The sequence below is a fragment of the Diceros bicornis genome, chromosome 25 (genome assembly GCF_020826845.1).
Source record: "Diceros bicornis minor isolate mBicDic1 chromosome 25, mDicBic1.mat.cur, whole genome shotgun sequence".
Classification (NCBI taxonomy): Eukaryota; Metazoa; Chordata; class Mammalia; order Perissodactyla; family Rhinocerotidae; genus Diceros; species Diceros bicornis.
The window spans coordinates 6,930,307-6,953,265 of NC_080764.1; the positions used below are offsets into that span (position 1 = coordinate 6,930,307).

The 22,959-nt window shown below is 56.0% G+C and overlaps 1 protein-coding gene across 1 annotated transcript; it reads right to left on the minus strand.

Annotated features, from left to right (window-relative positions):
- Positions 1 to 767: 767 nt before the first annotated feature.
- BIK (BCL2 interacting killer) lies at positions 768 to 22,065 on the minus strand. Its single transcript, XM_058567986.1, has 6 exons — positions 21,961 to 22,065; positions 18,658 to 18,827; positions 4,545 to 4,670; positions 2,914 to 3,021; positions 1,980 to 2,097; positions 768 to 1,298 (listed from the first exon to the last, which is right to left on the minus strand). Exons 1-6 carry the CDS (start codon positions 22,063 to 22,065, stop codon positions 1,203 to 1,205), a joined length of 723 nt encoding a protein of 240 aa, XP_058423969.1. The 3' UTR covers positions 768 to 1,202.
- Between the last annotated feature and the right edge of the window lie 894 nt (positions 22,066 to 22,959).

Sequence of the window (22,959 nt, forward strand, 5' to 3'; positions counted from 1 at the left end):
AAGGTGCGGGCAACAGGGTTCCGCCTCCACCGCAGCAGCGGAGGCGGGGGTGGATGGGCCCTGCCCTGCTCCTGCAGATGATGTCAGGCCCCACAGCTGTGAAGGGCCAAACCTGGGGAGCTGAGACATAAGGAGGCCTAGTGTGTGCGTGTGGGGTCCCTTCAGTCATGAGGGTTGGAGGCTGTGACTGGGAGTGGGCAGGATGCAGGGCTCGGGGAAGCTGGCTCACTGCAGCCCAGGGTTGGTATTTGAGGTAGGGGCCTGGGGTAGGGGAGCCACGGAGCACAAGTTCTGGGAGGAGGGCTTGGCAGGGTCTAGAAATAGCACTGGGCCTAGATCTGGGGCAGGCACAGTGGGAGGCCTGGCCCTCCTGCCCCTGCTGTCCCTTCCTAGCTCCTTGTCCCCACCACACCTAAGTGAGTAGCCCCACAGGCCGCACTGCTCCAGCAGGCAGTGCTGGGAAAGCAAACATGGGGAGGGCAGGTAGCCCAATTATAACAGGCACTAACAACCCAAAGGAAATAATCCCTAATGTTAAGTTTTAGGCACCAAGGCATGACAGAGAGGGAGTGAACTGGCTTGTGTTGGGCCAAACCGCATGACAGCATTTGCAGGTGCAGGGAGGGGCCTGGAGGCTGTGTGATACATGCAGCCACACGGTGGCTAGGAGCAGGCCCCGCCCCTTCCCTCCCCCTCTGCCATGATCCCCCTCCAGGGGGCAAGATGGAGCCCACGATGCAAACCCCCAGAGAGGACCAGAGACGGGCTGGAAACCAACATTTTATTGAGCTCTCCCCACCCCTCAGAAATCTATTCCAGCAGATTTCCTCTTTGCCATGGGCGTCACCGACATCGGGGTGTGGCCAGCACTACCCCTGGCCCTGCACACGACCCACCAAGAGAGGAAGCTCCTCGGACAGGCCGCTGCAGGGTGGGCTGGGGCCAGGAGAGCAGGCCCAGCCAGGCCTCGGCCGGGCAGTTAACCAGTAACCACCCCAGAGGTACAGTGAATTCATTTCTCTTACAAAAAACGAGAAAAAACTAGTATGAAACCTCGGTAAGTGTCCCAGCACTCAGAGTTTAAATATAAAAAAAGGATCATCAGAAAACAGTTAAAAAGACAACAAAACCAACAAGGCCACCTCCAGGGTGGTGGTCGAGGGGAGGGGACCGGCCCCGCCCCACGCTGGCCGGCAGCGGCGTCACTGGAGGAGGTGGCGCCCCCAGCCCAGCAGCAGCAGCAGCAGCAGCAGCAGCAGCATGGGCAGCGCCAGCCCGCGTCGCCGGCCGGGGGACACCTGTGGGAGGAAGGCGGGGAGGAGTGAGGACCGCCAGCCTGGAAGAGGCTCGCTGATCCCACAGCTCACCTCCTGGGCCCACTGCTCCATGGACACAGAGAGGAGCCACAAGTGGGCGAGGGGAGCAGCGAAGAGGAGTCTGGTGAGGAAGGGGATGCAGAACTGGAGGCGTCTGTGACAAGGTGCCCGGAAAGGTGAGCGCAGGAGGGGCAGGAGAGCAAAGTGGCCTTGGGGACACGCAGAGGAGGGGAGGCCGGCCCATCCGCTGGGAGCTGCTATGACAGGACGGAGAGGTGTGAGGGACCATCAGCTGTGCTGATGGAGAAGATCGGGAGTGCTCAGCAAAGCTCCTCAGGAGAAGAGCCGTCTGCCCTGGGCAGATAACCATCCGTGTCCGCCAGGTGAGGGCATTCCTGGTAGAGGCAGAAGCGTGGCACAGGTGTGGAAGCAAACGCACTCGAGGATTTGTGCATCCAATCTCAGTAAGCCAGGAGTCTCAAACCCAAAGGCCTGGGGACCAGGCAGAAGTAGGAATGGGTGAAACAGGCAAAAGAAGACAACAGGGAGTGGTGGGGACTGCGGCAACCAGAGAGGCTGTGCCCTATGAAGCAGTTGCTCCACAGCTCCAGACTGTCACCACAAGCAGGAAGGGAAGTCAACGTCATGAAATCTCAGGCTTACCCTGTCCCTGCGGGTCAGTAAGCTCCAGAACCTTATGTTCTCCCTGAGGTTAGTGAGACCATCCATAAAACTTCTAAGAACGCCCCTCAGGCCTGTCTGGTTGTAGGTGAAAGCCAGGCTGTAAGACAAATGGGAGGGGGAACAGGGCCATTACTGCAGGAACAGGGGCAGAGATGGCCTTTATTTAGGTGACAGCTGTGCCGGAAGAGGGCCTGGCCCCTCCCACCCACCGTCACCCTATCCCCCCTCCCTGGGTGGCTCCACTCATAAGCGCCTCTCTCCACGGCCATTTCTGGTCCCAAATTCATCTGATTTCCTGTTTCCTTCCCCACCTGCCTGCCAGCCCACTGGGGGTGTGGCCTTGTGTCCTAGAGCTGGCCGTGTGGAAAACGCCCCACTGCCCATAGGCCCAAAGAGGCAGGTCCTCACCCCAGAGCAGCGGCCAGGCTCCCCAAAGGAAGGCTGCCTCCCTGGGGACCAAGAGACCCTGTCAACCTTCGTCCTGGCCTTGAAGAGTGAGGTTTCTATGTCCCCACCTTGAGCAATTCTGCGAGGTTCTGAGAACCTGCAAGGATGCTGGCAGATCGTGGAAGCTGCGTGTCATCGGGAGAGAGGCCTCTGTGCAGGGGGCTCTGCCGAGGACACACAGCTCCCTCTGGGCTCACTCAGCAACTCCCGTCATTTAGGGTCAAGACCCTTCTGGAAGGGTACTGTCTTGGCTTGCTGAGCGAAGGAGAGAAAAGGGCTTGGGTTCTCCGTGTCTGTCACCCAGGCCAGAAAGAACGGGGTGGCAGCAGGCCAGCTCCAGGAGCTGGGGACTCCTGGGGGGGAGCTAAGGGTTTCAGGGCTGCCTCGGAGGGAAGCTGTTTCCTCCCAGGGCCTCCTGGGGCCAGCCTGTGCTGTGGAAGCCCTGGGCTGGGCGAGGGCTGGTCACCTGTACACGGCCACCCCGGGCAGCTCGGCGATGTGGGGCAGCGTCCATCTCACTTCCATCTCGTCCCCGATGAAGGCCAGCCGCATGGCCACGTAGTCGGGGTTGTCACTGCGGAAAGGGCACAGGGAACGAGGGTGTGACCCTACACACCCAGATGCACCCAGCCCATCGGACCACAGGTTCATGGGGGCGACAGCCAGTGAGGAGTGAGGCGAGGGGCAGGGAGCCTCTGCACGCCCCTCCACTGGCTCCCACCCTGCTTCAGAAAAAGCCAGCGAGGTCCTGTCCGCAGGCGGACTCCCTGAAGGGCGGGCCCCAGATGCCAGGGAGGAGGCTGCCCAGCTGGAGCCTGTGCCAGTCCCTCTTGAGGGAAGCAGGGGGCTTCTGTGTTTGGTCTGAGCCCCCACCGGGGTGGAGGGCAGGCAGACATTTAGCGCCTGTGTGCACAGCACGTCCTCCAAGCCTCCCTCTGCAGCCCCACCCCCTCCAAGGGTAACTGATAGTCCTGGAGAATCCTCGGAGAGGCCACACACCACCTGGGCGGCTTGGTGGGCTTGCTGGCAAGGGTGGTCCCCGATCCTGAAACCACCTCTGTTGTCATCACCCCTTTCAGAAAGGAGGGGCTAACCAGCCTGGGTCTGGGCCCCCCACTTGCACTGAATGGAATCCTGGGTGGACATGGAGGCTCACACACTGTCCCCCAGCCTCAGTCTAACACTCTCCCTCCCCTCCGGGCATCTGGGCCAGCTTCAGCCCTGCCTGCTGGCAGGGGTTTGCCCACACATTCCATCTCGGTGACTTGGCAGCTCGGCTGGAAATTCCCAGGCAGACAGGCCTCCCAGGGGCCAAGGACTCTGAGCCCCTCCCAGCCTGGCCTCGGCCACCTGCCCAGTCTCCCCAGGGCCTGTGCTCTCTCTACTCCAGGGGCACTGCGGGGCTGGGACAGGCTGGCTGGCAATCAGGGTGGTGGGCTGGGGTCCCATCTCTATCCTGATAACCTGTGGGACCTCAGGAAAACACTGCCCCACGATGAACATCCCCTGTTGTCAGCTACAAATGGAGCAGGCATGGGGGAGGAGGCAGATCTTGGGGTCCCTTCAGCCCTAAAATCTCAACCAACCCCAAACCCCAAGTCCGAGACCTAATGACTAAAACAATCCTGAGGCCTAAAGCAGGAGGGAAGCATCCAGAACCCTGGAGCTGATCCCGGGGAGACCCCTCCTCAGTGCCCTGACAGCCAGGGCCAGGAGCTGCATCTCTAGTGGCCTCCTCAGGCTACTTCTGGTTTTCTAAAATTGGCTCCATCTACAGAAGCCTTGACGAGGTGACCGTGGTCACAAGGGCCAGGAGGCACCCTGTCCTAAGGCCACAAGCTTGAGCCATTTTGACGGCCAGTGCCCAGGGTCCGTCTTGGACTGTGAATATGCTGGATGCTCCGAGGGGTCCCTCTGTGAGCTGGTGTCACAGCAGAGCTGCCCTGCCCAGGGCACCTGCCCCCAAGACCACACCTGGGGAACTTCTGCTCCAGAGCCCTGCCTGGGGACCCAGAAGGCCTGCTCTCCTAACAACCTCGCAAAGGCCACGGACCAGGAATGGGGGTGGCAGGGCCCTCGAGGGCTGTTGGGACCTACCTGTGAGGGGAAGACTCCGTGAGATCGGTCATGCCGGGAACCTCCGGCGCCTCCGGGCCATGCTCATGCAGGAAGGTGTCCAGAAAGAGGTCCCTGGAGAAGGGTCCTGCTTGAGACATTTCTTCTCTGGGGGAAAGAGACACAGACCGACTAGATCCCCAGAACTATGCAATTTTACCTGCTCGTCACCTCACCTCTACCCCGGCCCACTCTTTCTCTGCCAACGCCATCATCAGCCTCCCCATCCCAGGTCCCCCAGGCATGAATCCTGCCCCATGCTGGCTGTGCGCCTCTGGGCAAGTCACCGTGCCTCTCTGTTCTCTGTCATACATCTCTATGTCCGGGATTTAGAGATGATTCAGAAGGGCCCTTGCCTAGGGCATAAATATAAGAAAGGCTCTAATACTGACCCTTAAGAGGCCAGTAGCCAAACTAAAAGCCCAGGTGTCTGGTGTCAAAATAGACTAAGGCTGGGCTCCACCAGGAGAGCAAATTCCTTAGTATTGCCTAGCAGAAGACACCTCTTTTCGATGTCTGCTTTCGCCCTTGAGCAGAAAAAGCAAATAAGCCAAATGAGGAAAAGTCATCCACAATCCCAATTCCCAGAGGAACCACTGCTAATCTTCCAGTCCTTTTTCCTAAACACATGTGCACATCACACACGCGTTTTTAAAAATCAGATCACTCCTTACACAAGTGTTTTATAATTTCTTTTCTTCACTTGACGGTCTTGGCAAGGCTGTTATTTACCTCTCCACTCCCCCTGGGGCTCCTTGCTAATAGAACTAATTTTCTTTGGGGTGGCCCTGAATCCTTGTTCATCTATGCCAATCATGACCCTCCTGTTCCCTACTTTCCCAGCATGCCTTGCAGCTAGTGGTGGGCATGTAACCCAGCCCTGGTCAATGAAGTCTCAGAAGTCTGATGTGGGGGTTGAAAGGGAGCAGATACAGCCTGGGCAGCTCTTCTCCCTTCTTACTGCTTTCAACACAGGAGTGAAGGCTGGAGCTGCAGCAGCCATTTTATGACACCGAGGTGTTTAGCACAAGGATAACCAACATGCTAAGACTATAGAGCAGAGAAGTGGCGAGCTTGGCTCTCTGATGGCATTGTCAAACAACTGAAGAAAATACAAGCCACTACCTGCCTAACTGTGTAAGAAAAATAAGACTCAATTTATTAAAATCACCATCCAGGGGCCGACCCCGTGGCGCAAGCGGTTAAGTGCGCGCGCTCCGCTGCGGCGGCCCGGGGTTCGCTGGTTCGGATCCCGGGCGCGCACCGACGCACTGCTTGGTAGGCCATGCTGTGGCGGCGTCCCATATAAAGTGGAGGAAGATAGGCACAGATGTTAGCCCAGGGCCGTCTTCCTCAGCAAAAAAAGAGGAGGATTGGCGGATGTTAGCTCAGGGCTGATCTCTTCACAAAAAAAAAAAAAAAAATCACCATCCAGGTCTTCCTAATGATTACAATTGCGAATTTTCACATCAATAAATGTTTACATCATCACTTGTGATAGCTGGGTGGGATTCTATGACCTTGTTCACCATAATTCGCCCCACACTGTACCAAACAGCCTGAGGTCCAGAATACAATGATGAAGAACGTGGCTCTGGAACCAAAGGGCCTGAGTTCGAACCCCAGCTCTGCAGCTTAGCAGCTGTGTGATGCCGCAATCTCCTCATCTGTCAGGTGTCAGTAGCCCCCACTTGGCTGTTGAGGATGAAGTAAAGGAATTTCCTTCAAGTACTCTGAGCAGAGCCTGGAACTCTGAGGAGCGGACACCGACCCTTATGACCTTTGCACTTCAACCCATTATTTTCTTACCATGATGTCCTGGGTTTTTAAAAATTTCTAATTCCGGGGCCGGCCCAGTGGCATAGCGCTCCACTTCAGCAGCCCAGGGTTCACAGGTTTGGATCCTGGGCGTGGACCTTACACACCACTTATCAAGCCATGTTGTGGCGGCATCCCACATATAAAGTAGAGGAAGATGGGCACAGACGTTAGCCCAGGGCTAACCTTCCTCACCAAAAAAAAAAAAAATTCTAATTCCCCACATTTGCCTGCACTGAACCAAGAAGTGACAGAGCCCCTAGTCTCCCCTCTCCCCAGGCCAGGGTGGACCGACGTTCATCCATGAAGAGGACCCACTGCAGGCAGGACGCACACGGGCTAGACAAGAGCGCGCTCACCACTTGCTTTCAGCATTAAAGGGTGACAGTGGGCAACGCGAGGACAGGGCAGGGGCTCATGGGGACACAGAGGTAAATTCTGCATCCTCCAGGTGCCTTGGGGCAAGTCTGGACCAGTTATCCTCAACAATGCAGAGAGATGGACGCGCCGTGACATCATCGAGGGCGCAGACAGGTGTGTGAGGGTCTGGGGCACGCTGGCCTCTGAGAAAGGAAACCACATAAGGACAGCATTGTTCTAGAGAATAAATGCCCAGAATTTGTCTCAGAGAGAGATGGCTGTTTCGGTTTCCTAAGAGAGAAACAGGGCGTTTTACGTCTGTTCCAGAGGGAAGCCCGGCGTGGACAGCAGCTCCAGCAGAGCCAGGGCCAGAGGAACGGCCGTGTAAACACAGCCACAACAGCCACCGAGGGCCCGCGGCTGACACATGCCACCTGCACCCGTCAGGACAGCACCTCCCCCGCGGGCTGACAGGAGCTGTCAGGTCAGACCTGGCGGGTGGAGGGGGAGGGGAGGGTGGCCACTGGCCCCCAAGGGGGGTGCTGCCTCCTGCTGAGGGCACCTGCAGGCAAAGTGTTAAAAGCACAAAGGACAGAGACCCAGCGACTCGCCCAAACCACAAGGCCGGTACACGTACACAGGGGGTCACAGTGGCATTGCTCAGAGCCCTAAAATGCTGTTAGCAACCTAAATACCCAGCAAAGGAACCGTCCGGGTGCACACACCGTCACGCATGTGTTCCAGGGGATGGGAGCAGTTAAAAGCTATGCAATGAATCTAGATCCATCTGCGACGCAAAGCTGTTCAACAAGACTTTAGAAAAAAGTAAATGACGAAACTAGTGTGGTTTGAAGCCACTTTTGCAGCCAGAGTTGACTTTCACCCATTGGCCTTTTTACCGGGGTTTGTTGAAAGAGGCAAACCCCGTTCCCGGGGCCCTGACCCGGAGCCGTGCAACCCCTTTCGGCACTGACACCACGTTCCAGCAGCAGAGTCTGAATTTCTCAATTTTGCTTGTTTTAACAGAGAAAGGAGAACATCAGGGGGAGATGGGGGTGCCCGGACTAGCACAAAAGGGAAGACAATGTCAACTGACTCGAGTTAAACTCAAATGGAGAAATATGTAAACAAGTCTTAGCAAGTCAGAGGAAGCTTCTGAATGAATAAGAGATGGATAACACTCAAGCCAGCAGGGAAAAACCTGATCATTTCAATAAAAGACAGGAGAGGGAAGATTTCAGCAGATGTCAACATCGACATAGAAAGCCAAGAGAATCGCCTCTTAGAACTACCAGGCATGGGCCGGCCCCGTGGCTTGGTGGTGAAGTGCGCGCGCTCCGCTGCTGGCAGCCCGGGTTTGGATCCCGGGCGCCCACCGATGCACCGCTTCTCCGGCCATGCTGAGGCCGCGTCCCACATACAGCAACTAGAAGGATGTGCAGCTGTGACATACATAGCTATCTACATATGACTATCTACTGGGGCTCTGGGGGAAAAAAAAAAAAATAAACAAAAACAGAAAAAAAAGAACTACCAGGCATTTCAAGGCTGCCAGATACGCGGTCAATATACAAAAATCAACAGCGTTCCTACAAGGCAACCATAAAATATAGTAGAAAACAAATACGTCTTCACAGAAATATAAGGTTTTTGGTTAGGAATGAATCTAATAAAGGACGCTTAAAATCTTTATGGAGAAAAATTTAAAATTCTATTAAAGGACATAAAAGACCCAGATACATGAAGACAACTTGCATGGGTGCGATGCTTCAACACTGCATAGGTTGTAAGCAGTGCAAGTGTGTGCGCATGCACACCTGAGCTCGTGTCGGGGTGGCGGTTAAGGAACTGTGCCCAGGAGCTCGGGCTGCCCCAGGCTCCAGGGCCCAGGGGCTCGGCGTCTATGCAAATGGCCATTTCCCAGGGAAAGCAGCCCCAGCCATCATTTGCATCTGCCTCACTGTTCCCCCTTCCCCTTCACCCCCCAACTCCCTCCGCAGAGGGCCGTTCTCTTCCCAGAGGCTGCTGTGTGCTCCCGTGGAAACCCCTGCTCCCCTCTGCAGGCAGGGGGCCACAAGAGAACTTTCACGGGCAGGCAGCCTTTAAGCATCACCACTGCCCCAACATCCCTCGGCCCCCAGTAGACATTCCCAGAATCCTTGGGCACCAAATGGGACGAGGGGCCCCTGAGTCCTACAGGGGCAGGTGCCTGACCAAGGACAGGTCTGGCGTTGAGGCGTGAGTCTGACCAGCTTCAGGGGTAGGTGGGCAGTAGCGTGGTGCCTCCCCCAAAAGATTCAAGCATTTGGGGGCAAGGCCCACGTCTGCGACTTCCTGTGGGTCCCCAGCCCCCACTGGACCTCCCTGTCTGAGCCGCCCAGCCCAGGACAGACACCAGACTCTCCTCCGACTCCAGGTTCGTGGTTGCTCATCTGAGCCGGGTTTATAGCACCGACATGCCAGATGAGTGGGGGAATCTTGGGTTAACACCCCAATCCAACCACTCACCTGCAGCGCGCTCTTGGTCGAGGCACTATTGCCTTATGTTACATGGGGATAACGCTCCCACACTCACGGGTTCCGTTTCCGGGCAAGAACCAGCATTAACTGCCTGTTATAATCCTGCCTGCTGGTTGAGCATCTAATATGGTCAGACACTGATTCAAGCCCTGAATGTGGGTTCTCATTCAACGCTCACCAGCCAGGCCTGGCTGGCCTTGGCTCTAGATCTGCGTGGGAGAACTCAGCGTGGCCAGGGAGCTGGGGGCGGTGTCCCTGCAGCAGCCTCCCGGCGCCGGTCCCTCCCAGCAGCACCACCACCCCGTGCAGGCCCCGTGCTGGTCACCTCCTGCCTGGCCCCGCTCCAGCTGCCCTGCTGTCTCCAGTCCTCAGCCGGGCTCTCTCCAATCTGATCTCCAGGCAGCAGCCTCAGATCTGACCCTGTCCCTCGGGAGTCGTGCTACATGGCTATCAGGGTCCTCTTCTCCCTCTGGCCGCCTCACCGGCCTCAGCCTTGCCACCCTAATCTTGGATCTGTTCCTGCCACACTAAAGAACATGCACTTCTGTGACGGTGCCCCGAAATGTCAAGCCTCCAAGCCTTTGCATGGGCAGTGCCTGCTAGCTGGCCATCCTGTCTCCTTTGTCCCTGAAGAACTCGAGTGTCACCTCCCCAGATCCTCAGGGTCAGGCTGGGGGCCCCTGCAGCCAGTCTCTGCTTCCTTCTCTCTCCAACCACACCGGCAGATGCTGTTTCTCCGTCTGTGGCTTAGAGCAGGGGCTCTGGAGCCAGGCTGCGGGGTGTCCTCCAGTAAGTTAACCCCTCGGCTCCTCAAGTTTCCTCACCTCTAAACGAGGATACTGCCAACACCTAGTTCACAGGGCTGTTGTGAGGACAAAGTGACAGGATCTGTGTTAATGTAAGCGGGCGACAGAACAGAAGGCGCCATCTCTGGATCCCGGCACACAGCGCAGAGCAGAAGCCAAGTTCTAAGGTCGCTGCAGCTACAGATCCAGGAGCCCACACTGGTTTTAACATCTATTTTTTCCAGCAGATTTGCAAACCAGTAGCTTAAAACCCTTCTCTGGCGAAAGGAAGGCACACCTAGCAACGTGTCCCCACCCGGCCTGCAGCCCACACACTTACCCTCCCACACACTCGGTGGAAAAACTAGGCAGGAGCCCTGTGTCACCCACGGAGGCCCTGATGCAAATCTCACCTCTGTGCAGAAGACAGCGCCGCCCCCGCTGCCCTGAGGACACCTGCAGGGCTTGGAAGAGAGGGAGGGCGGGCTCTGGCCTCGCCAGCCTGCTTTTGGGGAACAGCTCTGCCCTCAGCCGTGTCACCACTCAGCTCCTGGCTGAGCCTCGCTCCGCTTCCTCATCTCGGAAATGGCGAAACATCACCTCCCTCTCACGGCTGCATCGACAGCCTGAAGGAAGAGAGATCTGTCCAGGGCAGCACATCATAGGTGCAAGACAGCACGGCCAAGGCTGTAGGAACATGGGGAGGGGGGTCAACCTCCTGGTGGGGGACCCTCAGACCAAGGCAGGACTCAGACAGTTTTTATTTCACAGATGGGCAAACCAAGGTGCAGAGGATGGAGGGACCAGACAGGCTGCCTGCTCCGTTGAGAAAGACGATGCTCCTTCCAACGGGCCAGGTTCGTAGGATGTGCCTCTCCCACACACAATGCATGGGAACAGCTAGCCCCCTTCTTGGAGGCTGGACCCCCAGTCTCCGCAGGCCCACCCCTGCCTGCTCCCCTCCCTGCTCCCAGCCTTGCCACATGCCCCTGCATGCCTTGCAGCAAAGCAGGAATAGGTTATGACACCTTTGGGACCCCATCAAAGCCAGCTGGTCACTGGAGTCCTGGGGGCCAGGCCAGTGGCTGCAGGGCAGACCCAGCTGAGAAACCCTGGTCCCCAGTCTTTTCTGGGGCTTCCCACCCATATCCCTCCTGGTCACCAGCCCTGCCCCCGCCCATAAGAGGGGTGATGCCCTGGTTTATAGAGCACCCAGTGCTCAAAGCATCGGGCGCACACACAAGCTCTAACCCTGCAGGACAGACCTAGGTTCCGGTCCCAGCTCTGCCACTGCTGTGTGACCAGGACCAGGCACCTAACCTCTTAGCCTAGCTCAGAGAGGGCTCTCCTACATGGAAACAGCCCAACCTCCAGGGCTGCTAAGATTAAAAGATACAACTGTTGCCCTTTTGCTGCCACCTAGCAGGGGCTCCACAGCTGGTTCACCAATCAACAGACCAGAGGAGTGGGAGACAGCTGGATGCCGGGCAGTAGCCGCGTCCACTCACCCTCGCCGCGAACCACCTAGTCCCTGCTTTTCTGGGCATCAGTTTGACGATCAGTATCTACCAATCACCAACGCACATAACCTTTGACTTCTAGAACGTATCCTACATACACCCCTGCGTGTACCTGGCAGCCCTGAAAAAGATAAGCAGCCGATCTGTAGCTGTTTCCAGATCTTGAAGGCACATGGCTACATGAACACAGAGGGAGGAACAGTCTGTAACTGTGCTGCCACACGTGGGAAAATAAAGGGCATACACAGACAAACACTTCTATCTGCAGAGATGGTCTCCTGAAGGAGCAAGAGGGGAAGGGGGTGTCTCCGGGACGGAGGTGGGAGGGACACTTAAAGTTTTACTATACACGCTTTTGTGCTCTTGAACTTTTATTACCACGCATGTGCTGGCATCACTGATACAAAAAATAATTGTTTCAGGTTACTAGCTTGAATGTGTCGGAAAAGGAGATGTTCATCTTAAAGGTCTATTTCAGGAATCAAGCCCCAGCCCCTCCCAGCCCCAAGCCCCCACCACCACCTCCTCCCACTCCCTCCCCACCAGGTGGGGAAGTCCAGACTCCAGCCTCTGCCACTATGGACCTGCAGATGCCCAGAACAGCTTGCTGGAAACACCTTGCTGGGGGTGGGCATGGTTCACTACCCTTAAGTGATGGAGAAATAACCGGGGGGAGGGGGGAAATAGACAGGGAAGGAGAGAAGGAGGGAGAGGGAGAGAAAAGTGAGGAGAAAGGTATTTCGAGCAAAAAGAAAGTTTGAAATTCACCCGTGGGAGAGGGCGGGAGTTGTTCAGTAATTCTGGAAGCGGCAGCTTGGAATGGACCCCTGGAGTCAGGGCCACTCACCCTGTGACTGCACCTGCACTGTGGCCCTCCACCTGGAACCCCGGCGCAGGTGCCGGCCTGACCCACTGCCAACCCAGGTGCCAGCAGGGCCAGCCACTGGCATGGGGTGGGCCGGGGCAAGAAGTCCAGTCTTGGCTGGGCTTCCAGCGGCTGTGGCCTCAGGCAAGGGCCGCCCTCTCCACCCACTGCTTAATGCTCTTGGTGACCCCACATCCTTTCTATTTGCATCCACTGAGTCCCTCCCTCCCTCAGAAGGAGGGGGCTGTTTGCCCCACTTCACAGATGGGGGACCTGGGAGGGTTGAGAATGGAAATTCAGAGCCTCTTCACCATACCATCACGCTAGCCACCTCCAGACTCTAAAAACACACCCACCTAGTGATACAGGTTGACAGACGTGGAAAAAAATCAGGAAGGCAGCCTTGACAATTACAAAAAAGTCTTGTTCTGAGACTGGAAATGCCAAATAGTTTCACTGAATTCAACAGTGGATGGACCATGCTGGGGCCCTGCGTGTAGGACACGTTAAGGGCTCGATGATCCGTCATGATCCGTGTACACATCACGCCCTCTGAGCACAGGAGTGGAGAGGCTGGCATGCAAACGCATGTAAAATACGGATGTGCGTGTATGCATCAGGCATGTCACTGGAGTACCCTACGGGAGGGAGGAACACTCTCCCCTATTTACAGATGAGAAACCTGAGGTTTAGAACAGTGAGGGGCTTGTCACACACCAGAGGGGAGGAGCTACAGTCATTTGGGCCTCCCACTCCAGGGACACACTTTCTTGGCCACCACCGTTTAGGTCACAGTTTGGCAGGAACTGCTCAGGCCTGATTCAGCTCCAGGTCCGGAGGCCTCCCCCTGGCCTGCCTCAGGACGCCCGGAAACGTGGTCAGAAAGAACAATGCAAAACCAGTGCACCCTCTCCCTGCCCAAATCCACACTCCCGCAGGCTGGCCCCCACAAAAATGGAAGAGGGTGGGTCTCTGTGTAGGGACACGGAAAGAAGTCATGGTCAGCAGTGGAGTGGCAGACAGGAGCCAGATGAGGAGCCCCTGTGACGTCATTTATGCAAATATTTCCGTCTCAATGGCTATAGACATTACGTATGAATGGAAGCGCTGTGCCAGGCATTCCGCCAGTGGCACGCCTGGGTTCCGGTCCAGCTTGGCAGTGTGACTTTTGACCAATTCCTCAGCCCCTCTGGACCCCTAATTCCCCATTTGTAAAACCAGCATTGGGAAGATTTTCTTTTATGTCCTTTCTTGCTCAAGTATCTACAAAAATACTCCAGACTGTAAAGGGAGTGTAATAGATGAAGAATTCTCTTGACGACTGACTTTGAAATTGGCTTTAAACCAGTTTGCTGCGGTCTGAATGTCTGTGTCCCCCTAAATTCATATGTTGAAAACCTATCGTCTGAGGTGAGGGTGTCAGGCGGTGGGGCCTGTGGGAGGCAGTTAGATCCTCAGGCTCCGCTAACAGGATTAGTGCTTTTCTAACAGAGGCCCAGGAGTGTGCCCCGTCCTCCACACTCCATCGTCCTCCATGCCCCGTCCTCCCTGCCCAGTCCTCCACGCCCCGTCCTCCATATGAGGATGCAGGAAGCCTGTGGCACCCTGAAATTGGACTTCCGGCACGCAGAACTGTGAGCAATAAATTTCTGAGGCTTTGAGCCGCCCAGTCTATGGCACTCTGTTCTACTACACAGTTCAAGGACACGAACAGAAAACAGGTAGGGACACAAGACAAGGAAAACCCAGAAGGGTACATCCTGAGAATCATAAGGGATCCGTCACCAAAGTCCTCGCCGACACCCAAAAGAGGACCCAGAGGGCCCCTGTGCTTTCCCATTATCTTTAGAAAGGACAGGGTGCCAAGACACCATCTCGGTCGACAGTTTTTAAGTTTAAAAAGTATGTATGTATCTATTTACTTATTCATTTATTTATTTTTTTGTGTGTGAGGAAGATCAGCCCTGAGCTAACATCCGTGCTAATCCTCCTCTTTTTGCTGAGGAAGACCAGCTCTGAGCTAACATCTTCTGCCAATCCTCCTCCTTTTTTTCCCCAAAGCCCCAGTAGATAGTTGTATGTCGTAGTTGCACATCCTTCTAGTTACTGTATGTGGGACGCGGCCTCAGCATGGCCGGAGAAGCGGTGCAGCGGTGCGCGGCCGGGATCCGAACTCAGGCCGCCGGTAGCGAAGCGCGTGCACTTAACCACTAAGCCAAGGGGGTCAGCCCTAAAAAGTATGTATTTAAAATAAGTTCACGGGCCAGCCTGGTGGCGCAGTGGTTAAGTTTGCCGATCTGCTTTGGCTGCCCGGGTTCGTGGGTTTGGATCCTGGACGCAGACCTACACACAGCTCCTCAAGCCGTGCTGTGGTGGCGTCCCACAACCAAAGCAGAGGAAGATGGGCACAGACGTTAGCTCAGGGCCAATCTTCCTCACCAAATAAAAAAGAAAGAAAGAAGTTCTTAAAAAGTATTTAAAATAAGTAAAGGACTGTGACCTGCTGGGCCCAGAGAGACAGACGCAGCCCTCAGGTCTCCTTCCTTCCAGACAGTTTTGGGTCTCCCTTCTGTGCTGTCTGAGGGGTCTCAATCACTCACTGGATCTTGACACCCCCTCTGGTGTGTCCCATTTCCTCCACGGGACGAAGTCCTCAGTCCCCCACTGAGCCCCCTCTCACCCCGACTTTCTTTACACCTGCCCTCTGTCTCCCCCAGGCTGGGGCGGGGACCTGCTTCTCCCTTCAGGCTGGCCCAGAACCCACCTCCTTCCCACCTCACCGGGACAGAATCAATGGCTCCTCATCTGCATTGTCCCCGTACCTTGGGTAAACAGACCTGGACTGGGCACTGAGCCCATTATGGTCTCATTAAATGTTTACCTGTCTGTCTGCCCCAGCTCAGAGCTGCAACCCAGTGAATGGGGACAGCCCAGGGGGAACCAGACATTACACTGTAAACAGAAGGAGGGGGCTGGGCTCACAGGGACTGGCAATTCCTGGCTGGGGGACCCTGGACTGGACACACCCTCACCTTTTGAGAGCCCAGTAGGAAGGGCAGTCGTGAGAAAGAGCAGATGCTGCATGCATGGTATACAGTAAGTGCTTACTAACGGGAAGCCATCATTCAGTGAGGCTGGCGCTCAGGAGCGGTGCACACCCACACTGACCACCTCACGTCAGAGCTGGGATTTTCCTGATGCGTCATCGCGCATGGGAAATCCGGCAGGTCTCTCTGACCTCGCCTTGATAGAGCCTCTTCTGAGCTCCAACCCAGACACACAACTGTCATCTCTCAGGAAAAAAAAGAAAATCAAGAACTCTCCATCTCAAATATCTTTATCACAGTGACTCTCCGCAAATAGCCAGATGGGCTTCTCTCTTTACTCTAAAGCTAGCACTTCCTCCGAGTGTGGAGGACTGATGTCTTCTCCCACCTCCAGAAAAACAGGTTTACCACGCAGTGCCCGCAGAGGCCCAGCGAGTGGTTTGTGTTGTCACATCCTAATATTGACACTAGGAAAACCAGCTGCCCTCCTTGAGCCACCGCCTGTGCCCTGACCACCCAGCCTGGCCTCTCTCCTGCCTGCCTCGAGGCCAACGAGGAACTCCGGCCCAGGACTCATTTGCTTACATTCTGTACTTCTCCCAGGGCCCGGCCCCAACCAACCAGTGGAGGACAAAGAGACGAGAGAGCTGCCGCTCATGTCCACCCCAGACCCACTGCAGGCTTCCTGGTGGCCGCCAACAACAAAACCCGAGCGTGCCAGGAACTTCCTTGAAACCTCTCAGAATTGTTCTGGGCAGAGAGAAAAACAGCCGGACTCTCGTGGGATCCACTACGTCCCCAGCAGAGGAAGCAAGAAACCATTAATTGTCTACGAACTTAATAGGTTCACTAAAAACAGGATGCTTTCCAGGGAGAGGGGAAAACACCTCCGAGGTCGGCATCAAGACTCTCTGGTGGACAGAGCCCTTCCCCAGTTACCCCCCTTCCATTTATTCGAGAGACGTTCAGGAGAGAAAAAAATGGGCCGACATTGCTCTGGGGTTTCTCTGCAGCTCAGTGAGTCCAAGGGCTTCTATACCTACCGACCACCTGAAACTTACAGTAATTAACATGCTTTCAATCCTCTATCCAGCTTCTTCCCAGCATAGCCAGGCTGTGACAGGCACTGGGGATACTCCAATGAATGTAACATTTGGTCCTCCTGTTCACCTGCAGCTGCAGGCTAGTGTAAGTCCCACCAAGTGAACACAAATGGATACTTTCACACTGTCTTCAGTGTCCCGAAAACAGTAAAATAAGGTCCTAGGACAGAGGAACTGGTGGGAGAGGGAGGGCTGCAGCTTTAGATGGAGTGGTCAGGGAAGACTTCTCAGAGGAGGCGTCAATAGAGCTGAGACAGCAAAGAAGGATGATGAGGGTGACACCCACAGGGACTGTGTAAGGGTATGGCTCCGTTTGTTTTAGGCCTCACAGTATCCCCAGTGCCTGGAGAAATATCCCTGCTGAGATAGTACCACCAAAAAAACATCACCTGGCAGCCATCTTAGGTTGATTAACTATGCTCCTGGCCCTGAGGACATCCTGAGGCACGGCTGAGAGCCCCACACCCTGGAAGCCGGTCTCCCCAGACCTGTTAGATATTTTAAACCAAAAACAAGCAAAAATAAACTTGTACAACCTAAGGTGGTAAAACTGGAGAAGCCACAGCTAAATCAACCGGTGACAGCCCTGTGACCTTGAGGTTCAGAAGATGGTGGGAAATCCCCAAATCCCAGAGTGAGAAGGAGGGGCGGAGTGGAGAAGGGATGACACAGTGGGAAGAACAGCCAGGTGCTAACACCAGCATCCAGGCCCAGTGACTCCTCAGACAGCCCCTTTAAGGAACAAGTGCAAAACAGTACCAAAACACACCCAAAATGTCCTGCTCCTAATAACTTCTTCCAGAGACATGCCCAAAATAAGTAGAAATAAGGATAAGTCTTAAGTCCAGGGAAGGCAGTAACAGCCACCAACACTTGGGTGGTGGTGTCCACACCTGGGGGGAAACCTCACAGACCCATTTTCCAGAATGAGCAAACTGAGGCGGGAGGCGGAGTAGCCCGTCTAAAACAACACAGCTGGAAAGGGGCTGCGTGGAGAGCTCTGGCTCTGGGCTTTTAGCTCGACAGCGCTTACGTTGCCTCCTGGAACTTAGGCCTCAGTTTCTCCACCTGTAAAATGAGGCGGCCAGCACAGAGCTCAATCGTCTGTCCCCCTTCTAAGGTGGAAAGGACAAACTGATAACCCTCCCTTCCTGGGGAGCCGGAGCGAAGCTTACGGAGAAACCCTGGATCAAGGGACCCACACAGCAGGTGCTCCAAAAATGTTACAACAGCAGCAGCAGCAACAACAACGTCCCGCCCCCCGGGGTGGCTCATTCTAACGAAAATTAGAGTAACAATTAGCGGTTTACGAAGCGGTTCGCACTCACGAGGACAGAGCGTAAGGAGGCGCGAGCCCCCTGGGCTTGTTGTGGCCGCGGGGGGGGCGGCGGGAGCCTCCCGGTCACCGGCTGGCACGCGCCCCGCGGCCATTCCAGCGCCGAGCGCGCGGCCGGCCCGGCTTCCGCGCCCCGGCCGGGGGGGCCCGGCCCAGCGCCGCCCCCGGGCGCACCTGGCCAGGCGGGGGCAGGTGGCGGGCGGCGGCCGCGCCCCGCTCGGCGCGCCAGTTTCTGTTCCCACTTCCCCCGCGTCCCATAATAAAGCCTTTCTCCGGCCCTCGCAGGTGCGCGGCCACTCGCGGCGCCTCCGGCCCCCGCGGGGCCCAGGGCCCGACGCCATCTTCCCTTTCCAGTGGACACGGGGGTGCGCCGTCGCGGCCCCGGGCGGCGGTCCCGCGCTCCGGCCCGGCGCGCACGGGCCCCAAGGACGCGGGAGCCCGGCCCCCGGAGGCCGCGCAGGGGGGCGGTGCGGGGCGATGGGGCGGCCGGGCCCTCGGATGGGGCGCAGAGGGGCCGCCCCACTGCACAGACGCGGAGACTGAGGCCCGCAGGGGCCGCGGCTGGCGCCATCGCGGGTGGGGACCTGGAGACCCCGCCAGAGAGGGGCCGTTTCAGAGCCGGAGTCCCGAGATGTCGCCCGCAAATGACACACCCGACAGCTGCCCAGGACGGACAAACCCGGGCATGGGTCCCCAACCTTCCAGCCGCTCGGCACCCAGGGCAGCCTGCTGCGCACTCACCTGCCGGGCTCGGGCTGGGCGGAGGGGCGCTGGGCAGCGGGGCTGGGGTCACGGCAGCGGCGGGAGGGCTCGGACTCACCTCGCGTCGGTGGCGGCGGGGGCGATCGCGGCAGCGTGCGGGGCGCTCCAGCCGGCAGGCGTATTGTCTGCGGCGGGCGCCGCGCGCGACCCTATAAACCGCCGGCCCCGCCCCGGCCCGCCCCGCCCCCGGGGGCCGCCTCTCCCGCCCATCGCGCCGAGTCCGGGACCCAGGTCCGAACGGCCACAGAAACGCTACTAATGTGATCTGTTGACTTGTTTACTGTCTCTGCCTCCTGCTCTCTGCAGGCTTGTTCAGTCGCGTGCGCTGTTTCCCAGCACGGGCGTGCACACAGGAGGCTCCCAGGAATGTCTGTGGATGAAGCCGCTGGCTGAATTTGGGTCTATAATCCAGAATATTTACCTGGATTGCCTCACTTCGTCCTCAGAGCAGTCCTAAGGGCTCGGTGCTTTTTTTATGCCCATTTTACCGATGAGGAAACCGAGGTTCTAGAGGACCAAATGACTTGCTAAGTAGCGTGAATTCACGCTCAAATATTCCTGCTCTTTGTGCTGGCAGCTTTGGGCTTATGCTTTGTTTTGGTTTTTTTCATTTTTTTAAACTGGGGTAAAATACACGTAACATAAAATTTACCATCTTAACATTTGTAAGTGTACTGTTCAGTGGTATTAAATACATTCAGAATGTGCAACCATCACCACCACCCATCTCCATAACTTTCCATCTTGTAAAACAAACTCTATACTTATTAAGCAATAACTCCCCATTTCCCCCTCCCCCCAGGCCCTGGCAACAGCGGGAGTTAGATATTTTTAAGCCCATTTCACAAATGTGAAAAGTAGAGCTAACACTTTGGTAGAAACAGAATCAACAGCATCCTAAGTCTGGGGTCTTCCTGCCCCACTCCTCCCCCCCACCGGATCCTTCCAGCAGCACCACCCACTGCACCCCCATTCCCCTGCCTCCAGAAGTGGGCACAGCTCTCCCTGCCCTGGGGCTCTTGGGGCTCCTGGGCCTGGGGGGAAACAGGGGCAGAGCCAGGCCCCCAAGGCCCCCGCGGGAAGCAGAAGAAATCAGAAGTTTCCCCCCTTGCAGTGGGTTACAGAGGGGTAGGGTCTCCAGAGCTCCTGGTGTGTTGAGGCTGGAGGAGGGCAGAGCCGGGAGGTGGGATTACAAAGTAACCATTGTCCCAGGAACACAACAGGCTTGTTTACTTCAGTCCTGCCGGCCCTGCAGGCAGAGGAGCAGCAGAGTCCAGGGGGGCTCCCCTCCTCCTAGTTCTGCCATTTGCTACCTGTTGGGGCCTCATCACCCCTTCTTCCCACCTCTGGAGTGACAACAGTGAGACCCACTTTTCCTTCAGTGTTCCCATCTGTGAAATGGGAGAACAGTGCAGACACCCCCCCAGGGCTGTGGGAGGATCAGAGGAGCTAATCATGGAATGTTTAGTCAGCTCTGGCAGAGCTTAAGCTTCAAGGCCCCTCCCTCCCTCTCTCTGGGCTCTTCTGGCCTCTTGTGATTCTGTAATCCTTTCTTTGAGGGCCCCCCAAATCACATCAGCTCCAAGCCCCACATAGCGTGAATGGCCCTGACCATTGCTGATAGCTGCAGGGTGCCTTACAGGCTGGAGTGAGGAGCCCTGCAAAGTAGGGGCCTCTCTCCAAATACACTCTGCAGATGCAAAAACAGACTGGGGGGGGGGGACACCGGGTCTCATGGATCAAAAAGATCCAACGTGTGTGAGAATGCTTCCAGAAGGGTCTTGGGGCTGAGGGCACAGTGCCAGACACACAGTAGGTGTTCAACAAACACAGACTAGATGGAGGAAGGAGGACGGTTTGGGGACAGATGGGGGAGAGGGAGGATGGAAGTGCCAAAGGGAGAGGAGTGGAGAATGTTTGCCTTGCAAGGTCCCAAGATAATATGCTAATCAAATGGACCTGAGGATGCAAAAACCTTTGGAATAAGAATTGGGCCTGTAGAAGCCCTTGGCTTCCTATTAGTCTAAAAAAGGCCTTGGGTCAGGTGACAAATGATAATAGCAATAACAATACTAATGGCAGCTGCCGCCATCTGTTCAGGTCCCCCAAAACCAGGCTAGGCACTTTCTATTATCTCCTGTAATCCTACAACTGCCCTGTAGGGCAGGAACGGCCATCCCTGTGTTACAGACACCGAACACCCACAAAGGGTCTGCGCACAGGCAAGAGACAAACTATAGCCCCACTTTACAGATCAGGAAACTGAGGCTCAGAAAAAGGAGGCCACTTGCCGGAGACCACCCAGCCCGTGGACAGCAGAGGCAGATTCAAGCCCAGGTGGCCCCACTCCTCCTGCAATGCCCTCTCCATTCCTCCACAGCTGGTCCCCAAGCCTCCTGGGCCTCAGTTTCCCTTCTTCATCGGGATTTGCTGGCCTGTCCTAGGGCCACTGGGCTGTGGATCGGGGTCTCTAAGAGAATGCCATGACCCAGTGGGGCAGCCCTTTCCTTCCCCGGGGGCCTCCATCCCCAAGAGCTGCCTCCGGGGCCTCTGGATCCTCCCGGCCCCAGCCAAGCCCCTCCAGCTGAGGCCACGACCACTCCTCTCTGTGGTTTAGGGATCCACTGCCCCACAGACCCTCCTGCGCCAACTTAGGGTTGAATTTTGTCCTTGATATGACTTTTTTTGATCATTCATTTAACGAATATTGATTGACACCTATGCCAGGCAGGGTAGTAGATGATGGGGATCTACATGTGACACATTCTAGTAGGGGGCCCACATCCAGGTAGGGGAGACAGTGGAGGAGAAACCAGCTGACAGGAAAATAGAGCCCCGGGCAGCTTGGTATACAGCAGGTGCTCAAGGAGGGAGAGTAAAGCCAGTTTGAGGGAGAGTGGGGAGGGCTGGGTCTTTCAGCCAGGGTGGTCAAGGGAAGCCTCAGTGAGGATGTGACCTTCGTGCAAAGACTTGAGAGAAGTGAGGACACGGGTCTTCCAGATGCGAGAATACTCCCACACCCAAGGGCGGGGAGGAGAGGGGGGAGAGGTGGGGGCAGCAGGGCAGGAGGGCTGGCCAGGTGCTAGCCTCAGCATCCAGGACCCACCTGGGGGAGCCGGGTGCCAGTGCAGGCTTTAAATAGCCCTATCTTTCCACTTGCCATCCCAGACTTTTGTCCCCAGCCTTGGGACACTTTATCTGGAAAATCCTCCGGCTTTGAGAGAGGCTTTGTAATATCAGGAGGGACCCATCAAAGGGCTTTGCTGCTCTCCTGAATTGCACCTGAGCTCCTGGCCGGGAGCTGGAGGCCAGCTCCTCACAGGGGCATTTCACCTGTAGTCGCATGGTGGACGCCTCCTGGGGGTACCTTTGCAGGGCAAAGGCCATCAAGAGCCCCCTGGGCTGGGTGAGTTGCCTGGGTGATTTCGTGTACCCCTTATGGCCCCCTGCAGGGTAGATGTCCCCATCACACAGATGAGGAAACTGAGCCTCAGAGAGGGGTCCTAGGGGGTCCGAGGCCACACAGCCAAAGAGATTGGAGAGCTGGGGCTTGAACCCAGGTCTCCCTGTCCCATCTGACTTGGGCTTCTGTAGCTAGGCTTCAGGAAGTCTGTGAACCCCCTAAAGTGAAACAAAGTTGTGGTTGGGGTATAAGCCTTTTCTGGGGAGGGAACCTGCAGCCTGGTGGGTCAGGACTGGGACTCTGGGGCTCACTCAGCCCTGAGTTTGAATCCTGACTCTGCCACCATGACTTGTGTGGCCTTGGGCAAGTGCTTGGGCCTCTCTGAGGCTCTGTCCCATCCTCTGTGAAATTCCCCACCTCCCAGGGCTGTTATAAGGATGAAAGCACGTGAAATCCTCAGCGTGTTGCCTGGCGCACAGTAGGTGGTCAATAAACCCAGAGGCTCTTATTGAAGGAGTTGGTTAAGAATTGGTAAAGAGTTTAACATTTTCACAAAAGAAACCGTATCTTGGAGATGCGTCCTCTATTAAACGAAATACACTTTACAAATCAGTGTCCAGTACAATTTCATATTTTTAAAAAATCCATATGGAACACTCTGGAAGGAAATATAGCACTGAAAAATGGGGATAGTGGTCATCTCTGGGCATAAGGTGGTTTAGTTTTCTGCCTTGTGTTTTTCTGTATTTTCCAGATTTTCTATATAAATGTATTAACTTGGTAATCAGAAAAACATCACTTTTTTTTTTAAAGAAGAGGAAGAAAACTATGTTTGGTCTTGTCCTAATAGGTTCCCTCCTCTGGAAACCCCGGGCCAC

Bases quoted from the DNA above. Each gene is read 5' to 3' on its own strand.
- BIK (XM_058567986.1), bottom strand. From the start codon at position 22,065: ATGGCCTTTGCCCTGCAAAGGTACCCCCAGGAGGCGTCCACCATGCGA. The intron at 3,022-4,544 runs GTAGGTCCCAAC...CCCTTTCCGCAG, and splicing joins ACGGAGTCTTCCCCTCACAG to TGACAACCCCGACTACGTGG. The intron at 1,299-1,979 runs GTAAGCCTGAGA...TTCCTCCCACAG, and splicing joins TACTGACCCGCAGGGACAGG to GTGTCCCCCGGCCGGCGACG.